Source organism: Misgurnus anguillicaudatus, chromosome 2, assembly GCF_027580225.2.
Source record: "Misgurnus anguillicaudatus chromosome 2, ASM2758022v2, whole genome shotgun sequence".
In the NCBI taxonomy this organism is placed as follows: Eukaryota; Metazoa; Chordata; class Actinopteri; order Cypriniformes; family Cobitidae; genus Misgurnus; species Misgurnus anguillicaudatus.
This window is the reverse complement of record NC_073338.2, coordinates 11,161,959-11,182,565: the sequence shown is the minus strand read 5'-3', so window position 1 is coordinate 11,182,565 and position 20,607 is coordinate 11,161,959. Positions and strand designations below refer to the sequence as shown.

The 20,607-nt window shown below is 38.4% G+C and overlaps 1 protein-coding gene across 1 annotated transcript in view; it reads left to right on the top strand.

Moving 5' to 3' along the window:
- cntnap2b (contactin associated protein 2b) overlaps window positions 1–20,607 on the top strand; it is a 51,007-nt gene that overhangs the window by 19,505 nt on the left and 10,895 nt on the right. Inside the window, exons 4-22 of the mRNA XM_055201343.2 lie at window positions 693–840; window positions 1,192–1,395; window positions 3,260–3,444; window positions 4,094–4,237; window positions 6,673–6,931; window positions 8,291–8,440; window positions 9,497–9,659; window positions 10,951–11,057; window positions 11,494–11,613; window positions 15,190–15,308; window positions 15,399–15,483; window positions 15,590–15,746; window positions 15,832–15,959; window positions 16,134–16,304; window positions 18,150–18,368; window positions 18,464–18,700; window positions 19,022–19,255; window positions 19,808–19,941; window positions 20,071–20,164. Of these exons, the coding sequence (XP_055057318.2) occupies window positions 693–840; window positions 1,192–1,395; window positions 3,260–3,444; window positions 4,094–4,237; window positions 6,673–6,931; window positions 8,291–8,440; window positions 9,497–9,659; window positions 10,951–11,057; window positions 11,494–11,613; window positions 15,190–15,308; window positions 15,399–15,483; window positions 15,590–15,746; window positions 15,832–15,959; window positions 16,134–16,304; window positions 18,150–18,368; window positions 18,464–18,700; window positions 19,022–19,255; window positions 19,808–19,941; window positions 20,071–20,164 (3,058 nt within the window). The remainder of the gene's footprint in view (window positions 1–692; window positions 841–1,191; window positions 1,396–3,259; window positions 3,445–4,093; window positions 4,238–6,672; window positions 6,932–8,290; window positions 8,441–9,496; window positions 9,660–10,950; window positions 11,058–11,493; window positions 11,614–15,189; window positions 15,309–15,398; window positions 15,484–15,589; window positions 15,747–15,831; window positions 15,960–16,133; window positions 16,305–18,149; window positions 18,369–18,463; window positions 18,701–19,021; window positions 19,256–19,807; window positions 19,942–20,070; window positions 20,165–20,607) is intronic.

Sequence of the window (20,607 nt, the reverse complement as noted above, 5' to 3'; positions counted from 1 at the left end):
TACAGGAAACATTTGACCTCTGTAATTGTAAACAAAGGCTACTGTACCAAATATTAACATTGACTTTCTCAGGTGTTCAAATACTTATTTGCAGCTGCATCACACAAACAAATAGCTAAACAATCATACATTGCGATTTCTGGATTTTTTAGTATGTCTCTCACAGTGGACATGCACCCACGATGACAACTTCAGACCCCTCCATGATTTCTAAGTGGTAGAACTTGCAGAATAGCAGGGTGTTCAAATACTTATTTTATAATATATACTTTTTAAAAGGGCACCGCCCCAGTAACAGCCAGGGGCCATTTATTAACCTTTTTTTGTGTACAGACTTAGGTTTCTTTGGTAAGTTTGAAACACTACTGAGATTTTCTTTCCTAAAAGCTCTTTATATGCATGAATTTGTGTTGGCTTTGTATCTGATTGTATTTTCCATTTTAAATGGAAAATTTATGCATATATCATTCTTAAATGCTAATGAGGATTTATGTTGATTTCTAATGAAAGTGAAGTGTTATAAATTATACACAAGATTCACACAATGAATCACTGAAACGCTAAATAACAGTGAACAGATGAGGCCCGAATTTACATGCAGAGTCAATTCTCATGGTAATATCTGCCAAGATTCTGTCATATTGATCTGTGTAGTCTCTCACATCCGGCATGAAGTGTTTTTCTTCCTCTAGACGTTTTCAGGTAACTGGAACTCAGAGCGGGTCGTGCGTCATGAACTTCAGCATCCTTTCGTGACTCGATACGTGCGGTTCCTCCCGCTGGACTGGAATGAGGAGGGCAGAATTGGGCTCAGGGTGGAGCTCTATGGTTGCTCTTACTGTAAGTGTCGGTTGTGGGCTTGACTTATGGTTAATATAATGCTGGATGCATCTATCACACATTTTAAAGATGTCATATCATAACTGTCAATAATTGTCAAACGTCAATAGACTCCAACATTATGATGTCAAATGAATGGTCAATGTTTGTTGTCAGCACATATTATAATATTTTCACTTTAAATTTGTTTAATTCCAGCCTCAGGTCATTCATAAACACCTGTTTGTTGAGCCTGATAAAAAAAATGCTCATTTACAAGAAAACATGTCAGATGCACTTAGAGGGTTTTGCTTCATATCCTCATATACCTGTGTTTGTGACTGACCGTATCCCTGATATCCCTGCATTCAGATGCGGATGTGATCAGCTTTGATGGACAGGGAGTGATTTCTTATCGATTCCGACAGAAGAAGCTGAAGATCACGAAGGATGTGATTTCACTGAAGTTTAAGACCACTAAAGGAGACGGCATTCTGCTGCATGGAGAGGGGCAACAGGGGGATTACATCACACTCGAGCTGCGCAGAGCCAAACTACTGCTGCACATCAACCTGGGTAAAATATTGAACTTAAGGGTGACTTTAAATTTACCCAGAGAATATTTGTGGTGCTTGCTAAAAGGACGTGTCAATTTCAAACTCATCCAGCAATATTTAATGCAACCTGTGTTATTAATAAGGTCATAAGATCAAAGCAATAATATTAAAGGTCACATATTATGCTAATTTTTACAAGATGTAATTTAGGTCTCAGGTGTGTCTAGAATGTGTCTGTGAAGTTTCAGCTCAAAATACCCCACATATCATTTATTATAGCATGTCCACAATGCCCCTGTTTCGGTGGGAGCAAAAATGCGCTGTTTTCATGTCTGTACCTTTAAATGCAAATGAGCTACAGCTTTCGGTAAAAAAATTATCTGATCCCACATTTAGTAAAGCTTTTTGGTTTTAAATGAACCAGTCAGTCAGTGGCAGTGGGCGGAGCTTTATCAGTGTGATATCACATTAACAAGAGAATCAAAACAGCATGTCTATTGAGCCTGTTTTGGTTTAATGGGGATTAAAAAATAAGGAGTGAGGTGAATTTTTTTCATCATAGGGTGTTTGCGTTCACACACTGCCAACACACATTTATGGCCAAACACCTTTTAAAAGTGGATTTTGCATAATGCTGGGCCTATACAGCTTGTACACACCATAGACTGTAAAAAAGATGGACGACGCCAGTTTGCTCTCTTCCGTTGATGAAAAGTAAAGCCGCCAGTGTCCCGATACGGCGCTGACATCTTAAGTCTTGAGTCTGTGCAGTAGCGATTTCGAGACCAGTCCTGCGCATTAGTGAGCAGGAAGTAAAGCCGCGAAATCAAGGCCCTGCCATCGCATATCACAGCTGTCAATCATGACGTCACACCACTGTTTTTATAGCGTTAATAACTAACTAAAAACAAACTTATTTTAAAAACAAACACTTGAATGTACATCAGCGTGATAAAAACTACAGTAAATGAAAGAAACCAGCTTCGAAAAAAGATAATTAAAGTGTATTTAAATTGTTTAGTTGGTCTCAAGTCCCATTGAATAACATGGGGAGGTGGGGTTTATGACCTATACTAGGACCAGTCACTGGGGGGTGATCGAGACGTTTTGGCTTCACTTTTCTGCGCTTTTGCGGCACGCTTGATATAAACATATAAATATATTAAATGAAAAAACAGACCCTCTGCTTTCAAACAAACAATAAACAAAACAAAACGGGAAAAAACTTTCATCCTATCTATATTTTGTTCTCTGTTTGTAAACTCTTAAATGTAAGTATTTTTATTCAAAAATAAAAAATTTTTAGCAAAAAGCTGAAATAGGCTATTTTCAACCTGATCTTACTAAAGTTGGTACGTATTTCACAAGTTGGCTAATTCGTATGAAATTAATTATACAAAAACATGATTATTAGAAAAGAAACATTAATGAGACCCCACTTATAAATCCAATGTCAAAGAAAGCAAATTGTACAAAAACCTACGAGGTTGGTTTTACGTATACGAATTAGTCTCTTCGTAAAATACGTACGACAATTGACATGAGATTTTGTTCAGTAGCTAGATTCAGTAGCTTATATTAGTACATTTGAGTGTTTTGTTAATTAATTTAGTACATATTTTTGTATATAGCTACTATAAACACTTTTGGTACTGGGGTCATTGTGCATCCAATTGATGCAAAATCTGTTGACATCCATTGCTTTGCATATTTGTCTACATTGCAATTGTTATACTGTTATGTTTATTGCAAAATAATGTAAACATGCCTGTAATATTGTCTCATTGGTATATTTTCTGTCGTATTGAATATTCTATATGAATGGTAGTTTGACCCGACAGATCTCTTTCTCTAATTGCTTCTGGTCCGTGTGTCTATTTCAGGCAGTAATCAGTACGGCTCTATTCGAGGTCACACATCAGCGTCTAGCGGCAGTCTGTTGGACGACGATCACTGGCACTCGGTTCTGATCGAACGCTACAGACGCAACGTCAACTTCACCCTCGATCAGCACATGCAGAGCTTCCGTACCAACGGAGAGTTTGACCACCTGGACCTCGATTATGAAGTAAATGACCAAAATCAAATAAAGTCAGGTTTTGTCAAATCTATTGGGAGACAATTTATCAAGGGATTGCTATTCCAGATTTGTAAAGCAATAGTTTATCCCAAAAATATTTTATTGTTACGAATAAATTGTCTTTATGTCATTCCAACCAAATGGTATTTATTTCCATTAAATGCAAATCGAGATGTCAGACTGAAAGTTTGAGATGTTTTCACCGAGGTGTAACCTTCTGATCTCTCTGATGAAGCCAATACAGACTTGACTTAAACTGCAATTTATCGACTGGCCACTAGAGGCTGACTCCAAAAGGGAGTCAATTCCCATAGAAAAGGCACATTTTAAATTATTTAAATTTGTGATGAAACGGTTTCAAAACATCTCATGAATCCACTTTAACATGACCTATTATTTGACATTGTTTTAGTCCCCTCGTCTTTCATTTCTCTCTCTCTCTTTACCTCTCGGACTGTTAAATCCTCTTACCTCAGTGCTACAGGGAATTGGGTCTTTAGCACTTAGTAGTACATATAATTACATTTACTGATATTGCATTCAAATCAACACCGTTCGAAAGTAGCAAGTAAACTCATTGATAAGATAAATGTTTAGCTGGCCGTATTACAGATGGTAAATGTTTCTATCTTCTCAGATTACATTTGGGGGGATGCCAGTATCTGCCAAGCCCAGCTCAGGAGCCCGAGACAACTTCTTCGGCTGCATGGAGGCCATTCATTACAACGGAGACAATATCACCAACCTCGCACGCAGGAGGAAAGTGGACACCTCCAGTTTTGTACGTATTAATTTTACATATCTGCTTTTATCCAACGAACTGCAGACCCAGCTAACAGAAAAAAGTTCTAAGAACGTTTCCTGAAAGTTCCCCACGTTCCCAAAAACGTTCTGCCAATGTAAAAAGTGTCGAGTTTTCTTGACGTTCTAAGAACGTTTTTGTGTTGTTTGACGGTTAGAGGAATGTTACATTTGTGAAAGTGCTGTGAAAGTGCTGGATCTCATATAAATTATTGACAGAAAATAAACTTTTGACTAGTAAATTAATTAGGTGATGATCTTTCCCATTATGTACCAACCACCACAGAATTACACTATTAACTTTACATGTTCATAACAAATGTGGTGCATTAACACAAAGTTAACACAAAAATAGCAAGCAAAAAGTCAAGTGTCCAGAGTCCAACTAAAACAAACACTAATCACAATAATGGTGACTTAAAATGAAACAAAACATCAACATCTAAACCTACTAAGTGAATTGTGTTTTCTACAGCAATATATTTACTGAACATTCAGAAATAATGTTTTAAAATAATAAAATGCAATGTTTCTCTATCATTTACATAACAATTATACAAGTCAATATAATAAACAGTTGTTTAAACATTGTGTGAACATTAAAACATGACATTGTTATAATGTTTAAAAATGGTAAAATGTTACATTCCTCTAACGTTCAAACAACACAAAAACGTTATTAGAACGCCAAGAAAACTCGACACTTTTTACGTTGGCAGAACGTTTTTGGGAACCTTGGGAACTTTCAGGGAACGTTCTGAGAACTTTTTTCTGTTAGCTGGGGAGCTCGCCAAAGCCTGTAGGAAAAATTTAGTAGCTTTGTGTAGAAATTTCTGTAAACTATTCTTTTGTAGGCAGGACTGCTTTAAAGGGGACATTTCACAAGACTTTTTTAGGATTTCAAATAAATCTTTGGTGTCTCCAGAGTACGTATGTGAAGTTTATGCTCAAAACACCCCATAGATAATTTATTATAACATGTTAAAATTGCCACTTTGTAGGTGTGAGCAAAAATGTGCTGTTTTGGGTGTGCAAATGAGCTTCTGACATCACAAGGGGAGCCAAAATTCAGTTACCTGTTTTTTCACATGCTTGCAGAGAAGGGTTTACCAAAACTAAGTTACTGGGTTGATCTTTTTCACATTTTCTAGGTTGATAGAAGCACTGGAGACCCAATTATAGCACTTAAACATGGAAAATTCTCATGATACGTCCAATTTACGTGATGAAGAAACATGAATGGATGAACAAACTAATGAATGTATATCTTAGTAAGATGTTTATCTTGTGTTATTTTCAATGACTGTCCTAATTTGATTCTTTTAATTGTTTACAGTGATCACAGCTTACTAAGGTTTGCGTCTTTTACATCTTAAATTGACTTTTTTGAAAAGTTAATCTCCCTGCATTAACCTGAACCGTAAAGAGTCTTCCTCCCCTTTCCCACAATGCTTTGTGTGTGTGTGTGTGTCACTCAGTGTGTCCTGTAACAATGACCCTTGACAACAAAAGACTAGTGGTTAATGCCATTACTATCATACTTTGCTGGAAAAAAATGATCATATCAGCTTAAGGTGGTGAAGTTAAGCTGGTTTTGGGAGAATAGTGGCTGGATTTGCTGGGCAGAGCTCATCTTTTAACCCTAGCTTGACCAAATTGATTTTCCTAGTAGTCTAGCTGATCAACTATCTAGACCAGTAGCCTGTTTCATAAACTGCTTAGACTACATTAGTCTTATGAGTTAGTCATCAAATGATTTCTTTAAGACTGCCCTACTGAAAAATCCAGCAACGACCAGCATAAGCTGGTAGCTGGTTTTAGCTGGTTTAAGGTGGCAGTAGCTGGTCTAAGCTTGTCCTCCCAGCCTGGCAAAGCTGGTCAAGCTGGTGGGTCAGCTGGTTTTTCCAGCTGGACCAGCTTAAAAAGTGACCAAAACACAGCTAGGCCAACTTGCTACACCAGCAATACCAGCTAAAACCAAGTTGGAAGATCAGCTCACCAGCTTATGCTGGTCTTAGCTGGATTTTTCAGTAGGGTGGTCATAACATTTTTACGTCAGTTACATTAAAAGGTAAATTAATCTAATTTGAACTAGAGAAGTAAGACTTATTAAGCCCTAACTAAATAAGTTTGTCAGACTAGTTCTGAAGAAAAAGTATTAACTTAGTGGCTATTTTTATGCAATTGTGAAATAAAGGACATAAATAGACTAACTAGAAAGCATGTAAAAACACCTTAAGTTGGTTGTCCTGATGTAAATAACCAGTTCTCCTGAACTAAATCCCCCCCATAACATGACCAAATAAATCAATCCTTAAAAAATCCTACTGTAATGTGGGCATATTTACAGATTTTATCTCACTATTCGCTTTAAACAACTGCTTAATTTTCTTTCGTCTGTTATTTTAATTTCAGCGTAACCTGACGTTCTCCTGCGCAGAATCAAACACGTTCCCGGCGTTCTTTAACTCCACCAGCACCTTGCAACTTCCAGGTCGATCCGATGCGGATACAGTGTCGGTCAGCCTCCAGTTCCGCACGTGGAACCCCAGCGGTCTTCTCTTCTTTACCCCGCTCATGCCCGGAGGTGTGGAGGTCAGTCTGGTGGACGGCAAAGTCACCGTCCACATCTACATCGCAATGGAAAAGAACACACGTGTGGACATATCATCAGGTACTGTTGGATAGTAGATTTTATTTGTCATTTTAATTTTTGTGGTAGCACAATTTTGAATTAAGCAGCACAAATGTCATGGGTTTAATACCCAAGAATCACTCATAATGATAAAATGTATAGCCTGTAAAGCAGTTTGAACAAAATGTCTGCAAATTGCATAAATGCACATTTTACTTTTTTTTACAAATAAATACTACGACAGACATGATGCAGTCAGGTCAGTTGCTTTTACAGTGCATTCGCACCAGATGCAAATGAAGCGAATAAATCATGCTATTCGTATTTTTGTTTCGTATTCCTGCCACCACTCACTACGTTGTAATCACGTCACTACTAGGAGCAAGCTCCTGGTTGGTTAACGCGTTGCGAATATCCGCCAAACTTCAGATTTATTAACTCACGCAAATCACGCATCAAAAGCCTGAAACGCTCAAATCAGATTGCGTCATTCGCTCCGCCTCATTTGCGCGAATTACACTGCAGGATGTCTATCGCATCTTTGACTTAACCATTATGCTGCGTACATGCCAAACGCGAAGCATAACGTTCCTCTCTCTAGATTACTCGCGGGATTTAACTTTGTGTCATGCGAATTTTTCGCTTAAGTTGAATATTTTTAACTTGCATGAACTGAAGAGGCATTTGAGACGAATAACGCATGTTTTTGCGACAATCGCGCCACTCAATTCACGCTTTTAGCATAGCCCCGCGTCAGTTTGTGTCTATTTGCATCTTTGCATTGACTTTGTATGTCATCTTCTCGGTCAAATTAGTCTTATTCAGTGTTGGGGAAAGTTACTTTTAAAAGTAATGCATTACAATATTAAGTTACTCCCAAAAAAGTAACTAATTGCGTTTTCAGGGAAAGCAATGCTTACATTACTTTTTATTTACTTTTGCGTTACTTTTTCTTGATCTTTTTCAGGCCTTGCAGGTGTTTATTATGACTGAAAAGTTCTGCATTCAGAAATTGCATATTTCATCACAAAAATGTCGAGCTCTGGCCTGCCATCTCAGTTTCTGACTCACACTGTTCCCACACAGGCGTGCATGCATAGAGTGCATAATGTGACTACGTTTAGTTTAATTCCATACATAATTTTTTTAATTTAATTGTTAAACTGAAAAGTAACTTGCATTACTTTTTTAAAAAAAGTAACTCAAATATTAATGTGTAATGCGTTACTTTACTTGTTACTTCAGAAAAGTAATATTATTACGTAATGCACGTTTCTTGTAATGCGTTACCTCCAACACTGGTCTTATTGTGGCTAGCTAGCGAAGCGAAAATAAAAATACTTTTGAAATGAACGTGTCATTCCTTGTACTGATTCAGTAAGCTTTCTCTCTGTGCAGGTTCTGGTCTTAATGATGGTCAATGGCACAGCGTTCACTTTCTGGCACTGGAGAGCATTGCAATGTTGACCATCAACGGCGATGAGATGTCCACAGTGAGAGCCGCCCTGCCTATTCAGATCAGGACTGGGGGAGATTATTTTTTCGGAGGTAATCATGAATCCACCTTTTTGCACATTAACATATAAAACATTTTGCTGTATACCAAACTTCATCATATATTTAGTTATTAAGATGACAACTTCTTGTCAACACTATAATGGCAGTCATAAAGTTATATTGCTCTCTATACAAACATTTACAGATTGTTTTATTTTATGCAAAAATCATTAAAATATATTTCATTAAAATGTATTTCTGTAGTCACTTTACTTTTGCTTTACACAATTTGAAGAGTTGCAATGCAGCTTTACAGAAAATGCAGTCTGAGACATACAGAATAAAGAATTTAGAAATAAAGAAAAGAGAAATCAGAAAACAGGACAATTATTATAAACATATTATTGCAAATCTGTCAATAAAAGTGTTGCAAGATTTTGTGCTACCTACATTTCACTGCATGTTGTATTCAACATGCAACTTCATATGCGACAAATAAACAAATTGAGTTTTATACATAACTTTATAAATGATTATCGGTAGAATTGTATGCGGAGTAATGTTTTGACTAAATTACTAACATTTTGGATGCGCTTGGCTGTTTTTTTTCTTTCAGCCGAAAACCAAAAAGGCAATTTAAAAAAAATGGGGTGGCCGAAATTTCAGTGCATCCCTAATTTGGGCACTTATACATTTATAGTCCTATTAACAGGCATCTCTGTCTTATTAGTCACATACTATAAAATATATAGTCAAATCGAATTGTATATAACATTATTAAATCATGCTGAAGATTAGTTTGAATGTCTTTTGCCTGGTTTTAAAAACAAGCCCTAGTCCAAAATCAGGACTAGGGCTTAGTTAAAATAAGATGTTTAAGGATCTTTCATAAACATGCCTTAGATAAAGAGATTACTGGTGACAAATCAATGACAGTGTCATATTTTAAGATCTGTCAGTGCAAGTTATTTTCAGTTGAGACACCTCAAACATGTGCCTTAATCCTTGTCTGTGAAACTAGGGGTACATGTTATTGCTAAACCCTGGTCTTGATCATTATAATTTTAAAGATAATCCCGGTTTTAATTTCCCCATCATTGTGTGCAGGATATTTCCCGTGGACGGCCCTTTCCCCATCACAGCGTTCCTTTCAGGGCTGCATGCAGCTCATTCACGTGGATGACCAGCTGGTCGACCTGCGATCTGTGGAGCAAGGCATGCTGGGTAGTTTTGAGAACGTCAGCCTGGACGTGTGTGCCATCATAGACAGGTAACTCATGTTTCAACTGAATATCAAAGCGCAGCTTCTGCTTTGATCAGAAAGATGTCTCTTTAAAAAGTGCCATTCATGTAAGTCAGTCATAACATGTTTCTGGATTTGATGGCATAGTGAAAAGTGTGAAGCTGCTTATGTAACCCACGTCTGACTTCAGCGAGAGATCCTCAATAGTCTTTCGCACGCCCACCTTTGATCAGACCGACTGTGTTAACACGCAGGATCAGGGTGGACATCATGGGTGGTTTGAACTCAAACCATTTAACTCTTTGTTTGGTGGTTCATCATCAGTATGATGATTTACATCTAAATATTTACATTATGCTTTTGTCCCAAGCCACTCATAGAGCATTCAGGGTATGCATTTTTATCAGTACCCTGGGATTTAAACTTACAAACCTTCTGAAAAGGTATATAAAATTATATTATTTTATACCACGGTCTGTTGAATGCTGTATTCTGATTGGCTGAGAAATGTTCCGTGGGTATGCATTAATTTCTGATAACCGCACACCTAACTTGTCAAATGTCTTAAAAATTGTGTCGTGCCGCATTGCACCTTGGGTGTGCATTATTTTCTTTTAATTCAATGAACCCTCGTCAATTATTCCTTACATATATTGTGTTATTATTGTATTGTATTATATATTTATGATTTTAGGCTTTTAAAACAAGAAAAAATGTCTGCCAGTGGTTTAAGAAATATTATATATTATATCATTACAATTTAATTTAATGTAAATTTATTTTTCTTATGCAATTGGCAGATATTTTTCCAAAAACTCATTAACTTTTCCAGTAACAAGACTTAATATCTTGGGTCATTTTGTTTGTCAAGTAAGTGTATTTTCTTTTGGGAATTTTTAGATAATTGTACTGTAAAATACATTTTTTTTTTTTTTTGCAGTGCAAGTGGCATTATTTGATCACTTTTAAAGCAAATTTCCCTCCAAACAAATATAACAATATTTTTTAAATTAGATCAGCATAAAGGATGACAGATACTACATTGATCTATAAGTTGTTTACAAATGAATAAATAGTTTTTATATTAAATTAGCAAGCTTTGCAATAATAATAATTTAGATGAATAGTCACTTAACCAAAACATCTTATGTACCCTGACATTAGGTTTTTAAAGTAAATGTATCATTTTTGTTTGTTTGTGTGGTAAATAATAGGCTGAAAATATTTGTGAGATTGATCCTGTCAGCCACAGTTATTATCTTACTTTATTTACCATGAATCTGTAAGACGTTCATCTAAACCTAATGTGTTTCACCAGGTGTGAGCCAAACCACTGTGAACACGGAGGCCGATGCTTTCAGACTGGAAATGCTTTTAAATGTGCTTGTGATGGGACTGGATACTCTGGTGCCACCTGCCACAACTGTAAGCTATACTGTATATCCCACATTGTCCTGATGATGATGATGTTTTTCTGTAGATTAGGTGTGTGTAGACGTGCATCACTAAAGGTTAGATTATTTTAAAGAAGTACAGTTTTAAAAATGAAGTATCTCGGACACAAAGCAGTTTTTTTTACTGCTTATTGTTATATACTGTAGTAGCCGAACCATTTAAAGTTGCAAGACAGCAGTCTGGAGCTTTATATAATCCACGGATGATTTATACTGACGTAAATGAATCTCTAAAGAGACATCAAGAACATTTAATTCTTCACTGAACCATTTGGCCGACTCACAAACCTATACACAGCTATAATGGCTCTTAATATAAACCAGATATTTGCTGAATCTATTAACGTAGAAATAAAGGATTGTAGGTTTTACTGCTGTATTGGTGCTGAGACTGTGTGTTTCTGCAGCTGTGTATGAACAGTCTTGTGAGGAGTACAAACATATGGGCCGAACCTCAGACACGTACTGGATCGATCCAGATGGCAGTGGACCCCTCGAACCCTTCAAAGTCACCTGTGATATGACAGGTCAGAACCAACAAAGACATGAAGTCTTTATACTGATATGAATGCAACACAGTGGTGGCATGACTGCGATTTGTGTATCTAACTAGTAAGACTACAGTTTAATGACAATTTGACAAATAACTTAGAAGTAAAACTTCTTATTTTAAGTAATTCAAAATAATATGATCCAAACTCTCTCTCTGGATAGTAATAGTAGTAAGTAGTAAATTGAATACTCAAGTTTTTCCTCAAGTCACACGTGTATTTAAATAAAAAATGCACTTGCAGACCTCTAAATTTCTTGTGTTGTAATCACATTACACAGGTCTTGTACACAGTTTGCAATGTGTGCAACAAAACGTAAGGTACAATGTGACAAAAAGCACTGTTACATTATCAATTCTTTCAAATAAAGAGATGTAACATGCCTTTTCAGAAGTAACTTGTTAAAGTATTAATAACTTTTCTTGTAATACTTTTTTTACTTCTCCAAGACGAATCAGTCACTTTGGATAAAAATATCAGCTGAGCCCTAAATGTAATGTAAATGTGACACTGAATAGACCACAAAACTAGTCATGATTCGCATGGGTATATTTGTAGCAATAGCCAGCAATACATTGGGTCTCATTCACTAATATTTGCGTACTTTTTTTTGTATTTATTCGCACACTTGAACTTCTCACGAAAACTTTCTGCCTAATTCACAACATGTGCAAACGCAAATGAATATGTTCTTATGCTTGTTCTTACGTTAGGTTGGCACAAGGTTGGCAATTTGCATAAAACACGCCCAATCTAGCTCCATATAAGGGCTTTCCGCAGCGCTGGTCCAAGAAAATTTTAGAGCATTTTGTCACCAAAGCTAAAGAGCTACAGTAGAAAAAATCCATGATCAGATTTATTACCGATAATATTCTCTTTCGCTTTGCATTTTTGATTTGGGAGGTTTTGCTGTCGCCAGAGTAACATTAAAGTATTGGATGCAAGACATTTATTAATACTTATTACACGGCGCTCTGGAATGCTTGATTCTGATTGGTCAGTTGAGACATTTGCAGGTTCGTTCTTTTCAAATAATAACCGCTCCAAAATAATAACGCATAGCCGGACTACTTGCACAAGTAAAATCGCTCCGAGCCAATAAAGATCAATAAAGATTACTGTCTGTTTGGCGCCATCTTGTGACAAACACTCGACAACCACGACAAGACACAGACAGCTTACTGAGACTGAACTTGACAAAATAGAGCATGACAGCTACGAAGCCAACACACACAAAAATACAGAATGGGCATTAAAACTTCTCAAAGACTGGCTAAAAGAGAAAAGATGGAGACAAGTATGAAGCAGTGGATCTTAATAAGGTATTACGATCATTATATGCATCTGTGCAAAGTTTCGCGGAAGAATAAAAATGTTAATTTAAAACAAATATGCCAATAAAATGTTTCAAATTCATATTCATGTCCAGTTTTTTTTCTTATGTGGCAAGTAGCCGTGTAATAAGCGGGATAATGCAGAGTCAGCCGGTAGTTATTGGGAAATAAGCCCCTTCAGTGTGATACAAGACCCTCCGCTTCGCGTTGGGTCCTGATCACACTGTCGGGGCTTATTTCCCAATAACTACCGGCTGCCTCTACATTATCCCTTACATAATTTGATTAATATGACAGAGGCAGGAGTAAATACAAAAAATAAAACAAACAGGAGATCAAGCGATTGATGTTTAGACTTCTCATTACATTTACATAAGGTTTACATTAGGCATTAAGCAGACGCTTTCATAAAGAGGTGGTTTCCCAGACAGGGATTAAACTAGTCCTAGACTAAAATAAATGTAAGAGGTGTCCAAACTGAAAACAACTTGCACTGACATATCTTAAAATACATCAGTGCACTTTGTTTTGCCTCAAAATGCACACCAGTAAGGTTTTTAGTAAGGCATGTTTGTTCAAACTAGTTATTTTTCCTAACTAAACTAAGGTCTAGTCCTGGTTTAAGATAATCCCTGTCCGGGAAAACACTCCATAAGTGTGGAAGGAAAGCATGAAGATTTGTCATTATACGAGCATCTTCTGTACATGTATAGAAAAATAAGTAGGTTATAATAATGTTATTATACATTATTTTTTACACCTATAAATATTTTCTCTGTATATAATAATAATATAGATAATGTATATAATAATATAGAAAATATTATAATATAAAATATAATAATTGTAAAGTAAATGTTATACATCAACATAATTATATACATTACAATTATAGCTTATTAGTTTATTATAGCGTACGTGATTATTGCATAAGTGTTATATTCGTTGTTCTTAATTTTTTCGTACATTTAGAAGACATTTTGATCACGATTTGTTCGTATAAACATCCATACGCACATGTCACACACAATTTGTGCGTACGCATGCTTAGTGACTGAGACCCATTGTATTTTTTGTGCCAAAAATCATTAGTATATTAAGTAAATATCATGTTCCATTAAGATATTTTGTACATTTTCTACCCCAAATATATCTAAAATGTATCTATTATAATTAGGACTATATTTGGGCAACTTTAAAGGCGATTTTCTCAATATTTAAATTTTTTGCACCCTTAGATTCCAGATTTTCAAATACTTGTATTGTCCTATCCTAACAAACCATGGAAAGCGTATTTATTAAGATGATGTATAAATTTAAATGAAAAAAAAATGGTCAGGGTCACAAATGTGAATGTAATCATCAGGGCCGGATTATCCATAGACAGGACTGGGCAAGTGCCCTGGGGCACCAGGCAATAGGGGGGCACCACCAAGGGCTCCAGACTGCAACCAAAATGTTTTTTTACAAGTACTCGCACATGTGCGGGCACCTGTGACAAAAATACGGAATGCGCAATCGGGTTTTTAACCGCTCAATTGCATGACGCGTCAAAAGTTAAAGGCGGAGTCCACGATGTTTGAAAGCCAATGTTGATATTTGAAATCACCTAAACAAACACGCCCCTACCCCAATAGAATCTGGACCTTCTGTTGATAGACCCGCCCCACACATATGCAACCCGGCAAGGATGTCGGTTAGTAGACACGCTCCTTACTGCTGATTGGCTAAAAGTGTGTTTTGGTAGTCGGCCCGTCTCCTTTTCCAAAGCGTTTTTCAAACATCGTGGACTCCGTCTTTAAATGTCACCATGCGTTCAGTCGATCTACCAATCTAATTCTTTGGTTTATAACTTCCTATTCTGAAAGTTTCATCAATTGTGCATAATGACATGTGCAGCAACTGCATAGAGTTAAGTCTATTTAGTGTTTTTCAGTAATGCAGTTATTTTGGAAAAATTTGAATAATTGCATTGCAGGCTGATTCAAGGTGTGCCCTAAATTTTCTGCTGGCGCTCCTAAAATTTTCAGTCAGGGGGTACAGTGCTCCTTATATACAATACAATAACAAAAAAGTTAGTCTGGAGCCGTTAAATGACAAGGTTTTAAAATATATATATTTTTTGGGGGGGGGTATTCAAATGTGGTCACCCTGGGGCACTACACTGTGTTAATCTGGGCCTGTTAATCATCATCTGTATTTTGTGTGTATATTTCAGAAGACAAAGTATGGACAACAGTCGTGAATGATTTATCACCTCAGAGTCATGTGACTGCAGCTTCTGGTCCTGAAGAGAAGACTGTACTTACCCTAAATTACAGCATGTCTGATGAACAGGTGACATTTATATACATGTAACATAAAGTATTGAAAATATTACACCTGTATGACGCGCTGTATGCAGTGAACTGTGTTTTTGTGGCGCAGATGAACGCAGTCACCAGCAGCTCTGAGATCTGTGAGCAATACGTGGCCTACATGTGCTACAAATCACGACTGCTCAACTCACCAGGTAAAAATGTAGTGCGAAACCGGCCAGAGACGTTTGTATCGATAGGCTACATTTGGCTGAATTAATAATCAAATTTTTAAAATGTACACCTCTATTCTTCCTCAAGATGAGTCTTCATCGTCGTGGTGGGTCGGCCGGGGAAATGAAAAGCATTTTTATTGGGGTGGCTCGGGACCGGGTGTGCAGAAATGTGCTTGTGGCATCGAGCGCAACTGTACAGACCCCAGATACTACTGTAACTGCGATGCTGATCTGAGACAATGGTGAGATTTGTCTGTAGGTGTTTGCTCACTCCACTATGATATGTTGCCTCCTTATGGTCATAATTCTCCAAATATGTTTCTCTAGGAAGGAGGATGCCGGTCTGTTAATGTACAAGGACCATTTGCCTGTCAGTCAGGTGGTTTTCGGGGATACACACCGTTCGGGATCAGATGCCAAACTCACTGTTGGGCCACTTCGTTGTAAAGGAGATCGTGAGTGAAGTCAGACTCCACAATATTTCAGCTTTATAGTACAACTTTACAGAGTCTCAATCATACTTTGGGCCAAACCCTATCCCCAGTCTTAATCTGTCCCTTGGGTTTTTTGTAGTTTTTCATTAGTTATACAGAAACATCTCTTAATCTGTTAGTTTGTTTCTTTCATAGGTAACTACTGGAATGCAGCGTCCTTCAATACACCTGCATCCTATCTGCATTTTACCTCCATCCAAGGCGAGACCAGCATTGACATCTCCTTCTACTTTAAGACGTCCTCTTCGCATGGTGTCTTTCTGGAAAATCTGGGGAGTCCGGACTTCATCCGTGTAGAATTGAAATGTGAGATGTCTTTATGTTTTACAGTCTATTGTTGAGTGAGGATCGCAGCAGAGACATAGGGCCCTATCTTGCACCCACCCAGCGCAATTGACTTTGTCAGTGACGGATGTATCATTCGTATTTTGCACCGGCGCACAGCGGGTTTTTCCCTCCACAGACGCACGTCGGCAAACTAGGGAATGAACTTGCGCTCCCTGGGCGGGTCAGCCCAAAAAGGAGGCGTGTTCCGGCGCAAACCATCCCTGATGCTATTTTGCAGTTTAAAAAAACAATTGCGCCACTGACCGGAAAAAAAATAGTCTATAGTCAGTGACGCGTTGCGCGTGGTTCATTATGCTATTTTAAGGGCGCATGCTTGACCATAATGTACAACGCGCGCACATCTACACAGATGCAACAGTTATTTTTGCAAATCATAAATTGTTACAATAAAAAATATTAACACATGAGATAAGGGGAATCATAGTAGTGAGCATTGTGGTGATAGTTTTTTTTATTGTGTGGCTGCGTTTAAAAAATTATCATGCAAATAACGATTAAAATATTTTCATAAGTTTGTTGTGTGGCTGTATTACGTTTATTTTATGTAAATAATAATTAAAATGTTTTCATAAGAAACCTTAATGTATATGAACTTGATTTGTAAGTGTACTTTGGGGATGGACCTTGCTTGCATTTCTTGGGTCTGATTTCAAAGCCCCCAAACCCTTTCAGCGATGAGGGTGGACGCAGCGATGTCCTCTGCTGGCGTCAGGTCATGTGTAGAGGCAGATCCACCTCCCGTTACACGGCGTGCCCGATTTATGCTGGCAAGCTTGGGATTCCCCCATCTCCTGACATCATTGTAGCGGATGCCAGCTGATGAGACAATTGTGGCCATTTCCTCTCACGTCTGTTTAACCGACGCTGATTTGTGCGGGTTTCTCCCAAGTCCCATCCCCATACAAAACAACTTCTCTGTCTTTGACTGCTCTTACAAGAACGTGGGTCTCCTCGGCTGTGAACTGCTAGTGAAGTGCGCCTGGTAAATCCATCATAATAATAGCAACCCGCCATGGAACTTGCGCCCTTGCGTTTAAAGGGAATGTTGGATAGCGTTCTGGTTGGTTTATTTGACGTTATGCCCAAACCACACTTATGAATAATGAACCTACTTCAGACCAACCCCTTATTGATTTGCGCCTGGCGCAAGACTTATTTCTCCCGCCAGGAAAATAGCAAAAGCGCCCAAGATCCGCCCACAAAGTCACTTGCGCTTCGCACTTGCGTTTCAGATCGTTAAAATAGGGCCCCTTATGCTGCATTCACACCAGCCGCGGTAGAGGCGTCAAGCGTGAGTGATTTCAATGTTAAGTCAATGTGAAGAGGCGTTAACGCGGCTCGTTTTTCTGCCAAAGCGCGAACTAGACGCACGAATGAGGCGGAAACGTGTCTACCTCGCCGCACTAAACGCCTCATTCACACCGCGGTACACGCGATTCCGCCTCATTCGCGCCTCTAATTCACGCGAATTGAGCGTTGCCGCGGGAAACAAGCGACTTGAAAAATTTGAACTTTGGCGGAAAAACGTGCCGCGTTAACCAATCAGGAGCTTGCTCTAGTAGTGACGTGATTACAGGAAGCAAGTGGTGTCGCAGAAGCCCCTCCCATGATGCAAATTTCGGCATGAATGTCTTGATGATTAGAATTTCACGCGCGAATGAACAGAGTACACTCAAAATGTTCAAGCGTCCAACTATTCGCAGTAGACGCAAATTCAAAGCCTCAAACGTGTCTGGTGTGAACCCAGCATTAGAATAAGACCGTCGAGTTTTTTGCCAGTGACCCACATTTATCTCCATACAGCCGCTACGATGGTGTCGTTCTCCTTTGATGTGGGTAACGGACCGGTGGAGTTGACCGTCCGCTCGTACGCAGCCCTCAATGATGACCAGTGGCACAGGGTAGAGGCGGAGCGAAATGTTAAGGAGGCTGTTTTGCGATTGGATAAGACATACAGGGAGACGCGGCCGGCCCCGCCTCAGGGCCACACCCGCCTGCAGCTCTTCAGTCAACTGTTCGTAGGTAAGGTTTTCGGTTTCCGCTGCCGAATTTTGTAAAACTTAAGGATCTTCTGTTGTTCAGTTATGGCAAAGAAGTATGTCTGGTTTGTTGTGCAGGGGCATCAGGAGGGCAGAGAGGTGTCCTGGGCTGCATTCGTTCTCTGAGGATCAACGGGATCACGCTTGACCTTGAGGAGAGGGCAAAGGTCACTCCAGGGGTGAAGCCAGGCTGCTCGGGTCATTGCACCAGTTATGGGATGCACTGCCGAAATGGAGGAAAATGTCTGGAGAAATATAACGGCTACTCCTGCGACTGCAGTCTGACTGCTTTCGATGGACAATTCTGCAGTAATGGTACTGTTGTCAAGAAATGTGCAACATCAATAGTGTTATAGACGTTTTTAGTGGCAACAACTTAAACAAATGGCTTTTGTGGCTCGAGCTTAACTTCCAGTAGACTTCGCAGAGAACTAATAAGAGTACTTCTAGAGTAGATTACTTTTTAAAGCAAGCAAAATAAATAAGTAAATGACATTGATTAAAATAATTATTTTTTTTCAGATTTGGTTAGGGTGTATGTAAACTTATGTCCACTATATTTACCGTATATAGTCTTACTAAAAGAAATCATCTGCGATAAATGAACCGACTTTATCATTATCTTCTCTGTCTTAGATGTTGGGGGTTACTTTGAGAGCGGGACCCTGGTGCGGTACGACCTCATGTCAGACAGCAGCTCTCTTCCTGCGGTTAAAGATGTAAAAGGAGGCTCTGGAGTTCTGAGCGCTGTGGGTAATCTGACCCGTGAAGAGCTCAGTTTTAGTTTCAGTACATCACAGACCCCCTCTGTCCTCATCTACATCAGCTCCAAGACCCAGGATTACATGGCCGTGGTTCTGCGGCATAACGGTGAGACGCGCCAACACATCGCTGGACATTTTAAAGGGCACATATTATGCAAAATCCACAGTTAGATATAAATGCGTGTTGGCCTTGTTTGAACACAACAAGAAATCCACCCACTCCTTTTAATTCCCATTAAAACAAAGCAGTGTCATTAGACATGTTGTTTTTATTCTTTTGTTAATGTGACATCACACTGATAAAGCCCCACACACTGCCACTGACTGACTGGTTAATTTTACCCAAAAGCTTTTCTAAAACCGAAAAGGCTCACTGTCACAAGGTGAGTAAATTTGCACTTAAAGGTACATGCACGAAAACAGCGCATTTTTGCTCCCACCCATATCGGGACATTTTGGACCTACTATAATAAATGATCTGTGGGGTATTTTGAGCTGAAACTTCACAGACACATTCTAGGCACACCTGAGACTTATATTACATCTTGAAAAAATATGCATAATAGGTGACCTTTAAAGATCGATTTAGGGCTGTTGCTAAATATGCTGCAAATGCAAAAATCAACAAAAGGAAAATGTTTTTTATATCTTTTCTTAGGTTCTCTACAGATTCGCTATAATCTGGGTGGATTGAGGGAGCCGTACACGATCAACCTAAATAATCCTAACATGGCGAACGGACAACCCCATAACGTTAATATCACACGACACGACAGACTCATCCAGCTGCAGGTAAATCTGATAGCTGGTGTATTAAAAACAAATCTTCCCAGTTCTATTCTGGTTTTAAATCCGACCTCTCGTCCAGTTATATTTGTGCTGTTGTGTAAATAAATGTGTTTATCTGAATGTGTGTTGCAGTTGGACCACTATCCTACAGTAAGCTACTTTCTACCTGAAGCATCGGACACAGAGTTTAACCTCGTGAAGACCATTTTCTTAGGAAAGGTTTTTGGTGAGCATTTATTTATTTACATAGAATTTTGCAATGTTCATGTGCATTGTTGCAAACAATTTCAAAAAGCTAGTTGCCATTAGAAATAATTATTATATATTTTTTATTATTTAGTTTTTTTGTCCTGAAAATTGTGTAATTTATATGTCTTGCTATTGGTCAGTTAGGTTACATGGAGCTATATGTATTTTGCGATCTAATGGTGCTTTTCCATTGCATAGGATCCCACGGGTCAGGTCGTGTCAGCTCACTTTGGCTTGGTTAGCTTTTCCATCGAGTTTAGTAGCACTTCATGCTGCGTTCACACCAGCCGCGGTAGAGGCGTCAAGCGCGAGTCAATGTAAAGACGCGTTGATGCGCGTCTGGAGGTCTCGCGGCGTGAATGAGGCGTTTAGTTGAAAAATTTGAACTTTGGAGCTTGCTCTAGTAGTGACGTGATTACA